The sequence below is a fragment of the Saccoglossus kowalevskii genome, chromosome 10, assembly GCF_978046115.1.
Source record: "Saccoglossus kowalevskii chromosome 10, keSacKowa6.1, whole genome shotgun sequence".
NCBI classification, from domain to species: Eukaryota; Metazoa; Hemichordata; class Enteropneusta; family Harrimaniidae; genus Saccoglossus; species Saccoglossus kowalevskii.
Genome location: NC_140650.1, coordinates 7,458,287 through 7,473,956, shown reverse-complemented (window position 1 = coordinate 7,473,956; position 15,670 = coordinate 7,458,287). Strand labels below are relative to the sequence as shown.

General features: G+C 35.0%; 2 protein-coding genes across 2 annotated transcripts in view; both read right to left on the bottom strand.

Annotated features, from left to right (window-relative positions):
* The window catches only part of LOC102805403 (prominin-1-A-like), an 84,236-nt gene extending 83,915 nt beyond the window's left edge, over positions 1 to 321 (bottom strand). The window contains exon 1 of the mRNA XM_085504832.1: positions 96 to 321. Within this exon, the coding sequence (XP_085360958.1) occupies positions 96 to 321 (226 nt within the window). The remainder of the gene's footprint in view (positions 1 to 95) is intronic.
* Positions 322 to 3,129: 2,808 nt separating this feature from the next.
* LOC100368807 (SH3 and PX domain-containing protein 2B-like) lies at positions 3,130 to 11,038 on the bottom strand. Its single transcript, XM_085504702.1, has 13 exons — positions 10,694 to 11,038; positions 8,560 to 8,640; positions 7,899 to 7,974; positions 7,392 to 7,468; positions 7,076 to 7,170; positions 6,801 to 6,823; positions 5,833 to 5,958; positions 5,455 to 5,580; positions 4,937 to 5,048; positions 4,699 to 4,811; positions 4,455 to 4,510; positions 4,251 to 4,358; positions 3,130 to 3,790 (listed from the first exon to the last, which is right to left on the bottom strand). The coding sequence occupies exons 1-13, from the start codon at positions 10,943 to 10,945 to the stop codon at positions 3,263 to 3,265; spliced, it is 1,773 nt and encodes a 590-aa protein (XP_085360828.1). The 5' UTR covers positions 10,946 to 11,038; the 3' UTR covers positions 3,130 to 3,262.
* Positions 11,039 to 15,670: the final 4,632 nt, after the last annotated feature.

The following is a 15,670-nucleotide window of genomic DNA, read 5'->3' as shown; positions in this document are numbered from 1 at the left end:
ATCGATGCAGGAATAACGGAAATTATTTTCAGGATTTTATGACTAACATTAGGATCGATGATTTCCGCGACGTATTGTGAAAAGAAAATACTCACTGTAAGGAACCGGTCTGCGTTGTACAGCACTGATAAAACTTCTCGCAATCTCAATGAATATTTGTAGACCATCTTCTTGGACAGTTGTTTCTGTTTCATATCCGGCTCCATCTGGAAGATCGTCGAATATTATAACTCCGTCTGTTGTTATCCTGTTTACAGCCGAAGTATAACAGACACAGACAGCTAACGTTACAACCAGTATTAATAAAGTTCTGGTCTCCATATTGCAGTAAAAGTTGTTCTTATATAATAAGGCACGTGACGATCTGATTCATTGAAATGTTTCCGTCAACAACACGTCTGTAGACTTCCAAACTATAGCCCAGGATTTTTACGAAAACAGCCCTTAACTTGTGGGATAGAAATATTCACGATATCAACAGACTTCGGAACTTTCACCTGCTTGTCACAGAAGACGCGAGATACCTGTCAAATCGGCAGTTTTTTAAAGCAGACGACAACGAACAGAAGGTCGACAACTCTTAAATCAACGACGATCTCACTACCAACTTGGGTGTGTAAAGCAAACTGGCGCTCCTCAAATTATCCGATCATTTCCGAGGTGTGTCACAGAAAGTCTTTCTGACTATCATTTGTGGATTTGTTGTTGAAGATTTCTTGAAACTCATCGGCAACTTCACACTCACCCGCTTCCAAATGACTCATTTCACAAATGACTAGACCCCCTAAGGGCAGTAAAGCTAGTTAGCTAATATCGATGAAACATTGAGATAGGGAGTCTATCTCGCTGGCCAAGTTACCTCGTTGCCATGTTTTGTAGTGTGCATTCGTCTAAAATTGGAATTAATATTTAAATAAATCTAAGTAGATTACAAGTTGTAGTGAAATATATATTCATCATATTTTTTTGAAATGTGATAATAACTCATCAGGCACGGGTCTGGACAGGTTGTCTGTACTGCATGCGCGTGTCCGCCTTGTTGACCTTCCCCTGGGCGTTCTGATAGGTTTTATTCTATAGACATGTTTTATACTGCGTACACAACTTTGGGAAAACAACCAAACTACTCAAATTAGTCGTAACACAAAATATCCTAATAGGTGCACATTCGCGCCGTGTAATTTGCGATAAGCATATAACAGAGAGACCATCGGTGCATGTCTGACATGTTTTGAGATGCCCGGAGCAGTATTTTACGAGAAGGGGGTGTTTGCATGTGCGATGTTCTGAGGACAAGCTCACTTTTTTTAATTATTATCAAAAATGTTGGGTTGTTTTCAGTGGGGGAAGGCTTTGGAGAATGTTGTCGAAGTTGGGTAATAATTTGTTTGCCGGCATAGTAGGCAGAATACCGGCATAGAATACCAAGCTCTCTTATATCGATTATAATATCGGTAAAAAATACAATTTCGCAATAAGTGTGGTCTATATTCCCACAGATGGTAATAATTCATACAAACATATCAGAAAACCACAGGGGAAAGAGGGATATGGGAGGGAAGCTTCCGAGATCTCATGGGCCTAGGGAAAATGCGGACGATGAGGTACCTGATATCACTTCTCGGTTATATACTCCAGGGTTTATGTATCATTTTTTTATTTATTTGAACTAAGTCTTATCTTTGAACATATTTTGTATTTACGGTATTGTCTACTTGTATTGAGTTGTGCCCCCCCCCGTAACTATGCGAATAATAACACCTGTAATTTTCCCCTGGATTTCAAACTGGTAAATTCAACTGACAAGTCATGTATGTTTCAATATTGGGAGTTGTTAAATTGCTCCATACTTGTTGACGTTACTGCTAATTTGTAGTGACTGCGCCTGATACATGCAGCTTCTTTTATGCTACCTCAAATAATACAAAGATGACTACCAACATGACTTGTATTACATTGCAATTAATGCAATTGCGTGAACAAAGTGTAGAAATACCAAGAACCTGCCCGAGTGGGGAAACCTATGATACCTCATTGTTGTTCCATTAGTGCCTATGGAACTTCTTCTGAATACGTGCAATATACACTCTAGGTATACGGCAAATGGGTATCGGTAGTAAGGGTTGCCATTTGGCTCCGAAGGAAGAAAGAGAGAATGTCGGCATTTGAAATAAAATAAAATGAAAACGATATCCTAGTATTTTATTTGTCAGCATTTCCCACTATTTGTATGTCAACAAATAAAATCATGGAAAGAAATATTTTGAACTAGCCTTCGTACATTCTGCCTAGTAATATTCGTATCAAAATGCCGTTACCGAATTGAAATTTCATAATGTCTCACTCATACAGAGATGTGTCCAGAGGGCGCTTTCCCCATTTTCCCGTTGATCAACATTCATTTCCATCGTCGTATGCAGCTATTTCTGCAGCATAACTTCGAACTCAATACATGAACTCAAGACTTGTGGAAATGTAAATGTTGTTTATTTTTATCATCTGTGAACCTTGGAACGCCAAGTCTCAAAGGTGAGATAACGTTGCCTTGAAACATTTAATATTAAGGATATCGTTATAATCCAATATTAAAATTCTATACTGAGCCCTCTTGGGAATAAGATTGTGTTCTTTCGTTTTTTATCTTATCATGTAGGAGAATATATAATTCGCGCATGAGAACTCATACATCTAAATTGTGACGTCTGACGTTATGTGTTGTCGAGTTCAGGGTTGATATTATTTATTAAAATAAACTTGTAATGAAATTATAAAATTGTATATAAACATAGTATAATTAGTCACCTTAGGTATAATTCTCGGGGTAAGAGCAGGGGTATTTGTGGGAGATTCACCGGACTTTCGATGTAGTCATGATTTAGTATACTCCTTATAAACTAAATAACAGTATGCTCTCTAATAAAACTTGAACATGTACACTTTCGGGCTAAAATGTAGGGGAAATGATACCTGAATATACGAATATACTGTCAGGCAATAAAACTAAAGACAGATGCTATAAATTGCCACCATCAAATCATCTTGAATTGGGTAATCAAATAAATGTACATACATATGACACCATCTGAAAAAAAACAACATTATACAGGCAAATAAATATCACTAGACATATTAGTGAATAATTGATACAATTTTATTATATTATCCCTGGCGTTTGATAATAATGCGTTTGTGCGTTCTCTCTCATATGGCGTGACCCATGTGCGTAGAAGAAATAACAGTAACATTAAAATACTTCAAAGATTTAGTTTCGTTTCGTAAGACAGCAGCTTGGTACCCAGCCGATTCTGGCATCCCTTGACTTGACAAGCCAACATTCTTTCTTCATCACTTCCACCTCCATTCCTTCTTCAATGTTCAACATAAAATTCTCTTTTGATGAGAAATTTGCTGTGGCAATATATGGAAAATCGTTTACAGTTTCCATGGAATCCTGTTTAGTTTGTTTTGAAGAACCTGAGTTGGTTGAAGAATGAGACAATTTCGTAATATTGTTGTCATTTCTATCAATATCTGTGATTTGTGTCGTTTTGACAGAAATACTGACGTTCTTAAGTCTGGCTCTTGCTTGCTCCAGTTGTTTTGCGGGAGTAATCCCACTCTGGTGATGTGACGTCACTTCCGTGATATCGGACACACCGGGTTTAATCACTTGAGTATCGTCAATCGTCCACTGGTTACGTCTCTTCTCCTCGATATAACTGGATGGGGCCCATCCCTCCCTCTCCTCAATCTTCACAAACCACCACCCATCCGTAGACTTATCCATTACCTAAGCAATTAACAACGCATCATATTTATTATAGGGTATATATGTACGTGTCATTTAACGTCACTTTTGTCTCGCAATTTGAGCGCTTTGCCGGAATCTTATATCTACAAAATATTTGTTTTATGTGACAGTTGAACAAGGTCTAAAAGTGCATCAAACTGCAGTTTTGACATTCCATTTTGGCAAAAATCATGCCCATAGTATAAAATATCACTCTATACTGTCGGCACAACAAACCCATTCTCTTGATTTTTATAGGTGTTTATAAAAGTTCACAATTCAGAATGAAATGATAGGTTTCCATTGACCTATTGTACATTTCAAATGACGTCATTGCGCACTGCACTCGTTGATTGACTGGTTTGATTCAACTACCATTGAAATTGATACATATTGTTAAAATTTGGGGGAATGGGTTTGTTGTGTCGACAATATGATTCAGAGGTCATCTTGAACTCACTTGAACTTGTTGACCTTTTTCAAAACTGATTCCTTCCTTCAACGAAGCTTGAAATCTGCCAATAGTAAAATATTCACATTTCTCTCGTTTGCTTCTTGTTAAGGATTTCTGTGAAAAGAAGTGTTACATCGTAGTGCATTATTGTTAGAGAAACCATTATGACAATTTTGACATAGTGGGCGTACTAAAGTTTTGAAATCTCACCTTGATGGTTCCTTGTCTCGGAGGGGGTTTGTGTCTAATCATTGGTGAACGCAATACTGTAAGAAATGCGGAAATATTATTATTATCAGAAATATAGTGTTCAGATAATTTGAATTAAATCCTAAACTTGTATACTTTGTATATTACAAACTTAAGAGTCACCGTGACAGTGGTTCAGTGTAGCTGTCACATAATAATGCTGGAGTTGAAATAATTTGTCGACCCCGACTCGACCAGTACTCACCGCTACGAGTAGAGTTTAGAGTGAGGGTATCAGCTGACTTATGTTCTGTTTGGGTATTATCATATGTCTTTTTGAGGTATGTAGCTGGTGCCCATCCTTCTCTGCCTTCATGCCTTAAAACAGGAATAGTAAAAGTCTAATATGAAAAATCGATGATTAGGTCTCGCAATGTAGGCAACATTTTGTCGATTGCAACAATTCGTCAACTGGAGAGCTTCACATTAATTGGTATGTATACCTGACAAACCACCATCCATCCAAGTTCTTTTTCAACACAAGTACAACAACTCCATTATCCAACGATATCTCATCGTCATTTTCAGCTTTATATTTCTGAATGGTTACGTAACCTGTAGAAACAAAAATAAAAAAAATTATCCCAGTGCTTGTTTATTTTTTAAATGATGAAAGAAAACTAATATGCATCACTGAACATGTGAAAGGCAGTTTCACATATCGTCAGTCATCTTTGATTTGATTTTGTCCCTAACGATGAGAAATACATTTGTCGATTTCACGATGCTATTATAACCACAGTTTCATGGAACACAGGGTTCTTATTTTGTTCTATAACTTCAATTAATTCAAAACATATTTCACTGATCAGATATAATGACGCTAATTAACCATATTGATTGCCCAAATTAAGCATATATATACACGTCAATTATTGTCGATGATCGATATCATTGGTTGGTTTGATGGTTGCGTCGTCACCATGTGTAGGTAAACCATTATTTTGTTGTTATAACTCACTCTCTTGTCCATTGCCCACTTCAATCGTTTGGAAATCCTCGTTTATTTGATTTTCCTCGCCAGGTTTCTCTAAATACGCCGCCGGTACCCAGCCTTGCTCTCCCTCCACAACTACGAACCACCAGCCTGTGGGATAGAAAAGTCACGTGTGATTATGCAAATGTATGTCACAATTCGACATTAATTCACGAGTATGCAAACATTATGTAATTTGAATGGATAATAAACTATTAACATTATACAGAAATTTCTGTCATTTTATTGACATGAGAATGGAGAAATGTTACTTCGAATAACTTTTACTTAGCCAGGAATAGCACAGAATGACACAGGAACACAGTATGTACATACACAACTGGGACATTACAATTTACATACCTGAGTCGTTTTTTTCAATCACTTCTACATTATCTCCAGCATGTAAACTGAGTTCATTTCTTTGTTGTTTGTTAAAATCATCAATAGCCATGTAAGTTTCAAGCTGTATTGGTTGTGATATCACTCCTGGATATGCAAACAAATAATTTCTTTACATTTACGATATTTACATGCAAATCATTGACAAATTGAGTTATGAGTTTTCAATTTTCATAATAAGCTTTCATCATTAATAATACTCTAATGAATAAAAAATGGAACACCTTCTCAAATTCCGGGATTGGGACATTATAATATGTTATTTTTTGACGGATTCAAAATTGTTTCTAAATTTTTCAACAATGTTTTAACCCGATATAACATCAACAGAGGGACTGTGGTTAAACATACATTAAAACACAGTTCCTATATCGTGATGGAGGGACTGTGGTTAATACCAATTGAGTAACCTGTGCGTGGTGTTTATAAACACTGAATTATTATTTACATTATTTTTTGCGGCACACAAATGTAATCGTTCGATGAATTGAATAAGATATGATTTGAATTAACAGTACGTATCAGTAATTCTTCCTCTTGCCAAAGACCGGGAAGCAACTATTTGATGTTAGTGCGTATTCTGCCGCAGTCAGAGACCCGTGCATGGTGTAATGATGTTATTGTATAGTGTGTGTCTTCTATCAAACAAATCGTATACTATTATTTTAAGTGAACAAGATATTTCTCAATATAAAAAAATCATATATTGGTCGAAACAAAGTTTTCAGATCACGATAATGGCCGTCTATGCGAAATTGAACAGAAATATTGAAAGCCCCTCAGTCGTTCCATCGCGTCATATTTGATATGGGTCCCATGTGACATATACAACGTGTGTAAATCCATTGTTGTTTTACTAGATATATTGAGTGTATGCTGTACGGCAGTGAAATTAGCACTATAATAATGTGGTATAAATAAGTGCTTACCCCGCCTTCTTTTCTCTGAATCCCTAAAATGATAAAAAGAACAAATTTAAATTTTTTAAACAAGAAGTTTCATTACAAGACAAGGTGAAACTTGAACTACAAAGAAAGAGTAATTTATACTGGGCACAGGAAACTTACATCATTAATAATCACATTACAAGTATTAATGATACATAGGAAGTCAATACTTTATTAACAGGTACAGCGTACGGGTGTGATTCGAACTGGCGACCATGCCACCCGAAAAAATCGCTTAGCTGAAGAAATAGACTCACAGTTTAGTTGGTGGATTGAGATCTTCGGGACGTGCCTCAAAGAAGTTTAAAACTTCCCGACATTCAGATAATTTCGCTGGAAGATGTATTAGTTCCTAGAACATGAAAAACAATTTTCTCATAACGCATTTTGTGGGGTGAGGCGGCGTGTCATTGGGAAATAATTTAAATGGCGCATCATACTTTCCATCGGTCATTGCAGCCCGTCACTGAACACTTGGCCATGATAAAGAATAAGGCAATTTTAATTTTAATTTTGTCATTAACACACCTCGATATCCAAAAGCTTGTTATCATCAAAAAACATCATACGTACTTGGCAAAATTGGTCAATCTTTTCTAGTCTGTCTGAAACAAATCTGCGAGTGTTGATTCTTTGAAATAAATTCTTGCCTGAAATGAACATGGATAATGTAATAAAAGAGATGGACATGGACAAGATAACCTTAAAACCAGACTAGGCTCTTTGTATTAAGCTCTCTTTCCGTGCGCGGAATGCAATGGTTATTTACATGTTTGGTTTGATTGGTTTCAAGTAAAAATAAATAACACTCGGTACCAGTACACGCGTTCATATAATTGTGAATGGAATCACTAAATATTTATCAAAACAGAATAAGTTCCTTTGAAATTTTAAACTAACGCACCGTTGTAGCTTAATTCAGCGAAGTCATGATCACACAGAACATTGAAAATGCAATACAAATTGGTCAACGAATAGCCAGGATTACTCTATTTCTAAATGATTTACGGTAAACCCAGTCAACGAATAGTTTCTTTACTTAATTCAGATGTTTAGCATCTTTATACTTCGGTGTCTTACCTGGGAAGAAGGGAATAATTCGATGAGAAGGGTTATTTGTTCCGGCTTCCTCTGGAAATAGTTCGTGTATTTTAATCTGAGGAAGGCAAGGAAGAAATGCGTTGAATATGAGAGCGTACTGTAGTACAAACAGAATATTTAATATCCAGGGCAACCAGAAAAAGAACAATTAACAGCAAAATATTCTGTGAATATTTGTCGTATCATTTCGATCAATCACGTACAACGTCATTAAGAACGTCAATTAACGACGATTTTCATATTTACATAAGGCTCAATCCGTTATTCAAGACCAGATTACGACAGACCACCTCACGAATTATAAATATACATATTTCCTGACATATGTCCTAACACCAATTAGTATAATTGTTAGAAAGTGAAAAATTTGTCTTTTATAACATTCAGTCAAGGACATTCGAAAAGTCAAATGTTTTTTCCCAATGTCCTCTGAAATTTGGTAGCTATGCATTAAAGTCAAGCTGCTATTCTATTTGCTGTTTTGGTTGATTTAACCGAAAGAAATGAATCTGACTCTCGGGTTCCGCAAATAAATACAATTTCCGACATATAAGAGGAACGATCGTATTACGACATGAATTGTAATAGAAGGGATAGATAGTGGTAGTAATAGATTGTTATACAATTTACAATCACTTACGTGAAAATCAAAGAAGTCAGTATATCGTCTATATACTATCTGTGTTGTATGATCAGACCATACGACACGAATGATATAAACCTGATAGGAAGACAAATAAACATGTTACGGCTATTAATTGTACACAAATAAACAAATAAACAAGTAAGTAAACACGCAAACTAACCAAGTAAATATTGCTGCAAATTATAAATGAATCAGAAAAACATTTATTTATTTATTTATTTATTTATTTATTTATTTATTTATTTATTTATTTATTTATTTATTTATTTATTTATTTATTTATTTATTTATTTATTTACTATTGTTTTTTTATTCATTCATTCATTCAATCAAAAGACGCCCACAGGTTTCCACAAATTACGGCACTCGAAAAAACAACAACAACAAAACACACACAAAACAATGCAATATGTAAAAAACAAAAACAATAAGATATGAAATAAATAAAATACCATAAAACGAGTGTTAAGACTGAGAGTTTAAAACAAACATCTTATAAAATGGTAAACTACTAAACATATGTATATTATTAAAGTAGCAAACTGTAAGTCAAGGCACCGAGTGATAAAGAATATTTCCATAAATGTGTACGATAGAAAGTTAGTTCGAAAGGGTAAAAAAAAGAAACGTGTCACGATGATTTGCACTTTTAACTAGCATATCTGCTCACGACATTCAACTAGAGTTCACAACGAGTACAACTCTTTAGTGACTCACGATTTCATTACGTAATACGGTATGTATAGATCTCAGACCACTGAGTATATATGTATTATACCTTCGTGGTGAAAGTAACAATGAAGCTAAAGAAACGTGAAGAAAGGCCTCTCTTATTTACCTATACAAACGACAGCAATGAATACCCATCCCCGTACTAACTCAATAAAAACCGGAATTTATTTTATATGTGTATGTGTGACCGATGACGGGTTTGGTTAAAGTAGAGTACAACGATCCCATTCATTTGGAAATAATTATTCAAATGAGCTCTAAAGTTGTTGCACTATTTTGTACCGCTTGACAACATGGCAAGTGCCATCGTGTAAATGACATGTTTGTAAAAAAAAATGTAAAACTAAATAAACTGATCTTCCGATTCTGTGTATTTTGTTTAGTTCAAGTAATGAATTTTCCGGGTAATCAGAATGTATACATTGCATTTAAATATCCAGCGACATAAACGCCAAAATATATGTTGGATTGTTACAATTCCGTCAAACAGGCATTAATGGAAGAAGTTAACAAGTGTATTGTCTGCATTGTGCAGTGTCATTGGAATCGACATTATTGAAGTAGATCACAATCAATGTAGGTCGTTCGTGTTCATTTCTTACCAACACAAAGTATGCATAGCATACTATCATTAAAGTAAAGCTATCAAGACCAGAGCTGATAATTACGCTTTGAAGTAGACCACAATTTACAAACTTGATTCAAATTACAACATACTAGGATTTAGGTAAAAATGAAGGTGAACTAGATCTATTATGGGACAAACTACTAAGATGAAAATAGAAATTTACAAACTTGGTTCAAATGACGACATATATACTAGGATTTACGAGTATATATTCTCGGCACAACAAACCCATATTCTGGGCTGTATATTAAAAAACGCCGCTTTTCTCCGTGAGCATAACAGACTGTGGCTGATTGTCTGACCACTTCCGTGTCACACACCGGGAACATACAAGGACAATCACAAATGTTTGACCATTACGATATCATAGTTGAGACACCGAGATTTTACCATTAGTACCAACTCATGACAGTCACAGAAAGTTTACGAAAAGGACAGCTGACATTACACAATGGTCGAGTATGGAATGCATAGAGCAAAGAAAGCGTCAGGTTACTACTATACAACGACAACTACGAATAGTCACAGCCCCTATAGAGAGACTGTGGAATAGTCAAGCCATTCATCGAATCACCGGTACAGGCCATGGTAGGTTTGACCCAAATCGAATCGCAACTTACGTAATCTATTATCGGCGATGTTAACCAACGACACGAAGCCCCTCGGAGCCTATTACTATATAACTTAACCACGGTATAATTAGTGCCACACAGTAGTTCAGTATTGCACACACCGAATCAGGATAATAAAACATTCTCTAATACTCACATAGTATTTGTTTGGTTGTCTTCGCTTCTCGATATCGATCACCTTAACTTCTGTAATCATTTTGGTTGGCGGCAGAGTAACGTTACTTTGTAGCCGACCAGGGAACGGTGTATACCCTGTGCTGTCAGTGGATTTCAGATACAATGACACGTTGAAGTTACTGTCACAATTCAATTGGTAAGAATTTGCATTTTTCGACAACACCCCAAACGAGCTTTGTGACTGTCTCTGTGGGACTTTATTTCGATACATGGCAGGCTGTATTTCTGATTTCAACTGTTCAATTTGACTTTTTCTTTCGGTTTTTAAACCCTCGTTATTATGCCACGATGACTCATTCGTCAAGCGTACCAGACACTTGGTGGACTACATGAATCCAATACATTTTATGTCTGTATATTATGACGTCATTGTAAATAAGGGCGTATGAGTGGTACCTTAGTGTGCATGCGTAGAACCAGGTAACACTATAGCAACAGTTACACTATATAAAAATAGTTGCTAAGCAGAACACTTTGATCAAGAAGAAATTAAAACATCTACATGAAGACTAATGTTTCAGTATACAAAATATATTTTCGATTTTCTCGCACAGCATACTGTGCTTGTTGTGTGAGTTGCCCTCGCGTCACTTTCGATTAATTAATGGAACCTACCAATAATACTCATTCGGATAGTTTTTGTTTCCAATTTAGAAATCCCAGAGCAACCGAAAACACAATTCATACGTCCAATATAAAAATACAGATCGAATAGCAATCTCAAAACCTAAGAAACTATGACACGATTGCGACCAGAGGGTATCCCAAACATGACAGGGAAAATATTAATATAAACCGATAAATTGGCTCTGTGGATCAACCAAATAAACAGTAATTAATTTGCATAAATTGGTTCTGTGGATCCACAGTAAATAATCATTAATTTGCATAAATTGGTTCTGTGGATCCACCAAATAACAGTAATTAATTTGCATAAATTGGTTCTGTGGATCCACCAAATAACAGTAATTAATTTGCATAAATCGGCTCTGTGGATCCACCAAATAACAGTAATTAATTTGCATAAATTGGCTCTGTGGATCCACCAAATAACAGTAATTAATTTGCATAAATTGGCTTTGTGGATCCACCAAATAACAGTAATTAATTTGCATAAATTGGCTCTGTGAATCCACCAAATAACAGTAATTAATTTGCATACATTGGCTCTGTGGATCCACCAAATAACAGTAATTAATTTGCATAAATCGGCTCTGTGGATCCACTGACCAAATAACAATAATTAATTTGCATAAATTGGCTCTGTGGATCCACCAAATAACAGTAATTAATTTGCATAAATCGGCTCTGTGGATCTACCAAATAACAGTAATTAATTTGCATAAATTGGCTCTGTGGATCCACCAAATAACAGTAATTAATTTGCATAAATCGGCTCTGTGGATCTACCAAATAACAGTAATTAATTTGCATAAATCGGCTTTGTGGATCCACCAAATAACAGTAATTAATTTGCATAAATTGGCTCTGTGGATCCACCAAATAACAGTAATTAATTTGCATAAATCGGCTCTGTGGATCCACCAAATAACAGTAATTAATTTGCATAAATTGGCTCTGTGGATCCACCAAATAACAGTAATTAATTTGCATAAATTGGCTCTGTGGATCCACCAAATAACAGTAATTAATTTGCATAAATCGGCTCTGTGGATCTACCAAATAACAGTAATTAATTTGCATAAATCGGCTCTGTGGATCCACCAAATAACAGTAATTAATTTGCATGAATTGGCTCTGTGGATCCACCAAATAACAGTAATTAATTTGCATAAATCGGCTCTGTGGATCCACTGACCAAATAACAGTAATTAATTTGCATAAATTGGCTCTGTGGATCCACCAAATAACAGTAATTAATTTGCATAAATCGGCTCTGTGGATCTACCAAATAACAGTAATTAATTTGCATAAATCGGCTCTGTGGATCCACCAAATAACAGTAATTAATTTGCATAAATTGGCTCTGTGGATCCACCAAATAACAGTAATTAATTTGCATAAATTGGCTCTGTGGATCCACCAAATAACAGTAATTAATTTGCACAAATCGGCTCTGTGGATCTACCAAATAACAGTAATTAATTTGCATAAATCGGCTCTGTGGATCCACCAAATAACAGTAATTAATTTGCATAAATCGGCTCTGTGGATCCACTGACCAAATAACAGTAATTAATTTGCATAAATTGGCTCTGTGGATCCACCAAATAACAGTAATTAATTAGCATAAATTGGCTCTGTGGATCCACCAAATAACAGTAATTAATTTGCATAAATCTTCTCTGTGGATCCACTAAACAACAGTAATTAATTTTAAATGACAACCTTTTCCAAAATATTGTGCCCTGGTTATAAATATGACGAACGCATGAACTTCAAGACTTGTGTATATGTATAGAGGTCGTCAAGACCGGTAAACAAACACTCGTGTGTATACGCATAAACATTAAATCAATGGCAGCGAACAAACGGCATGGTAAATACCACGTCAAATCAAATTAAGCCATGCCGTTTATTCGCTGTTATTTGCTTACTTTAATTTCTATGTCAGTAACAACTAGGAGTTTAAAATCAATGACAGACTCGTATTAGAAGTATAATGAGAAACATTGTAAATATATAATAAATAAAATGACACATATAGTGTGAATTTATGTGAACGTCACAAAAACTATTCAACGTTTAAGAAGCATGCTTGTTGAAATAATCCTAAAATAAACAACTAACCAAGCTGTAAATTGTGGTTTCCATCGTTACTATGAAATCAATAACTTTTTTTTCAGATTTCATGCTTGATTTTACAAGTAAAGTGTGTTCGCCATATTGATAATTTCATATTTATATGAGTGATATTTTGGTGATTTGTCGAACGTATGTATGTACACCTCAAATCATATAGATATATGTTATTTCACTTCTCGGATGTAGGGGAATGTTTGAATTCAAATTCTATCATACGTATATGGCAAGATGTCGCACATATAGTAACAAAAATGTAAAAAACACAGTGATCGAAGTATACAACTTATTGACTGACATAGGAATAATTGCACTTATCATTCCTATGACCCAGTATTTATTCACAAACTGATTCATTCCTCACTAGTCACGTGATCAAAACATAATTTTAGGCCATTTTATATTTAATTTGATTAAATGTTTGTGAAATTATGATGGATATCAAACGTGTAAACATATTTAAAAAAAAATTAGTCAAAATAATAGTTGGCTCTGTACTTTAACTGAAAAGACCAATTACCTCGTAGTTTATTCTAAAATATGTATTGATTCTAGTCGTAAAATTATACACATAAATCAAAATACATATATACTGCTAAAATTGCAATTCCCATCAACAGGTGAACATTGACCCCTCTAAATGTTGTTCATGCCTGTAAATACATGCATTCCAATGTTGATGTCTAGTTTACAGGGAATCTAGCAGACAGCGCATTTTAGATAATCTAGCTGACATTGTATGTTAGAATTTCGTATATAAGTTTATTCGACGATCGCGTACTGATAAACACTCCCCCACGGTGTGCACCTGTTTACGTTCGAAACAGAATATTGTTTTTTCTTCACAAAGAATCATCAATTGGAAAACTGTTGATTGTTCAATAATTTGCAGCACTCACGAGAGATCAGAATAACTAAGTTGGTTATCCATTGAGCCAGAGATACACCCAGTACAACAACTTGCGAAAATACTGAGCCAGAGATACGCTCAATACAACTAACTTTTTTATTTGTCATATAATACAGGCTGATGGTCTTGAAGTACTAGCTATAACATCAAATACCTAATTAGGAGTAATAGCGCCACCAAGTGTCAGTTTTAGCGTGTATCTTCCATGTTTTAGTATCACCAGACCAGATTTTTAACTTGAACTGTGGTCGGAGAGGGTAGTGCCATGGAAGATAGAAGGACCTAATCCTAGTACCTTCCATGATATTGCTAACAAAAGTCTTACCTGGAGTGACAATGGGTCTACTAACTGGTAATGTATGACTTTATTCCCGTACTATAGGTCTTGCGCCTCAATGTACATAGCTTATAATAAACAGAATAAATGAATACAGTTAAAGGTATGTACATGCTGAATCCCCGATGAAAACAAATATATCAATTTACTCAAATAATGTTTGGCGCATTCGTTCACTATAGACAATATATTTACTCAATTACTCAAAACTACTATCATTTGATTCTTGGTAAGTAATAACAAAACAATTTCACCCAAGTGTAGGCGAAAATTTCAAGAATGAATGTATTTCTGAATCCTTCATACATTGGGCAAATCAAATAAAAGTGGTGGTATATCATTATTGAGAGTAATATTGACTGGTTATCCCACATAAAATTGATAAATGCGTAGATTTTATTCTTCACAATCACCAAATCACAATATGTAAGTGATAGTGTGAATTACGTTTATTATCTTAGAACAGGGAGTGTTTATTCAAAAGTATATTTAAACGTGTTTTTGTTTTGTGTGTGTGTTTTGTGTGTGTGTGTGTGTTTTTTTGTTGAATCTCCGCGATAACATCCAGGACAAAAATGTTACTCTGGAATGATTTATTTTGTTTTGAATTAAATTTCCCAAAATATTCAAGAACTGAATATAGTTACTGCACACCATCTTTCCATAATGTTTGCCGCGTAATCAGTGATATATTTCCAAACAAACAAACAAATATACAAATTCAAGTACAGATGCAAATAGACATCACAGTGGTCCAGGAGTGATATAGTAGGATTAGAAGTATACCTAGTCTATGGCTATAGGCTTTCAACACTGGCGGGGGGTCATTGATTACGTTATGAACATCGTATTCGAACTTAAGTGTGTATATTGTTATTAAGACAGTATTTATCGGGATGCCTTCTACGTCTATCAACTTTGTAAAT

Coding starts and splice junctions, on each gene's coding strand:
- LOC100368807 (XM_085504702.1), bottom strand. CDS start 10,945: ATGTATCGAAATAAAGTCCCACAGAGACAGTCACAAAGCTCGTTTGGG. Junction 5,581..5,832: donor GATTGAAAAAAACGACTCAG/GTATGTAAATTG, acceptor TCTATCCCACAG/GCTGGTGGTTCGTAGTTGTG. Junction 4,359..4,454: donor CGAGACAAGGAACCATCAAG/GTGAGATTTCAA, acceptor TTCTTTTCACAG/AAATCCTTAACAAGAAGCAA.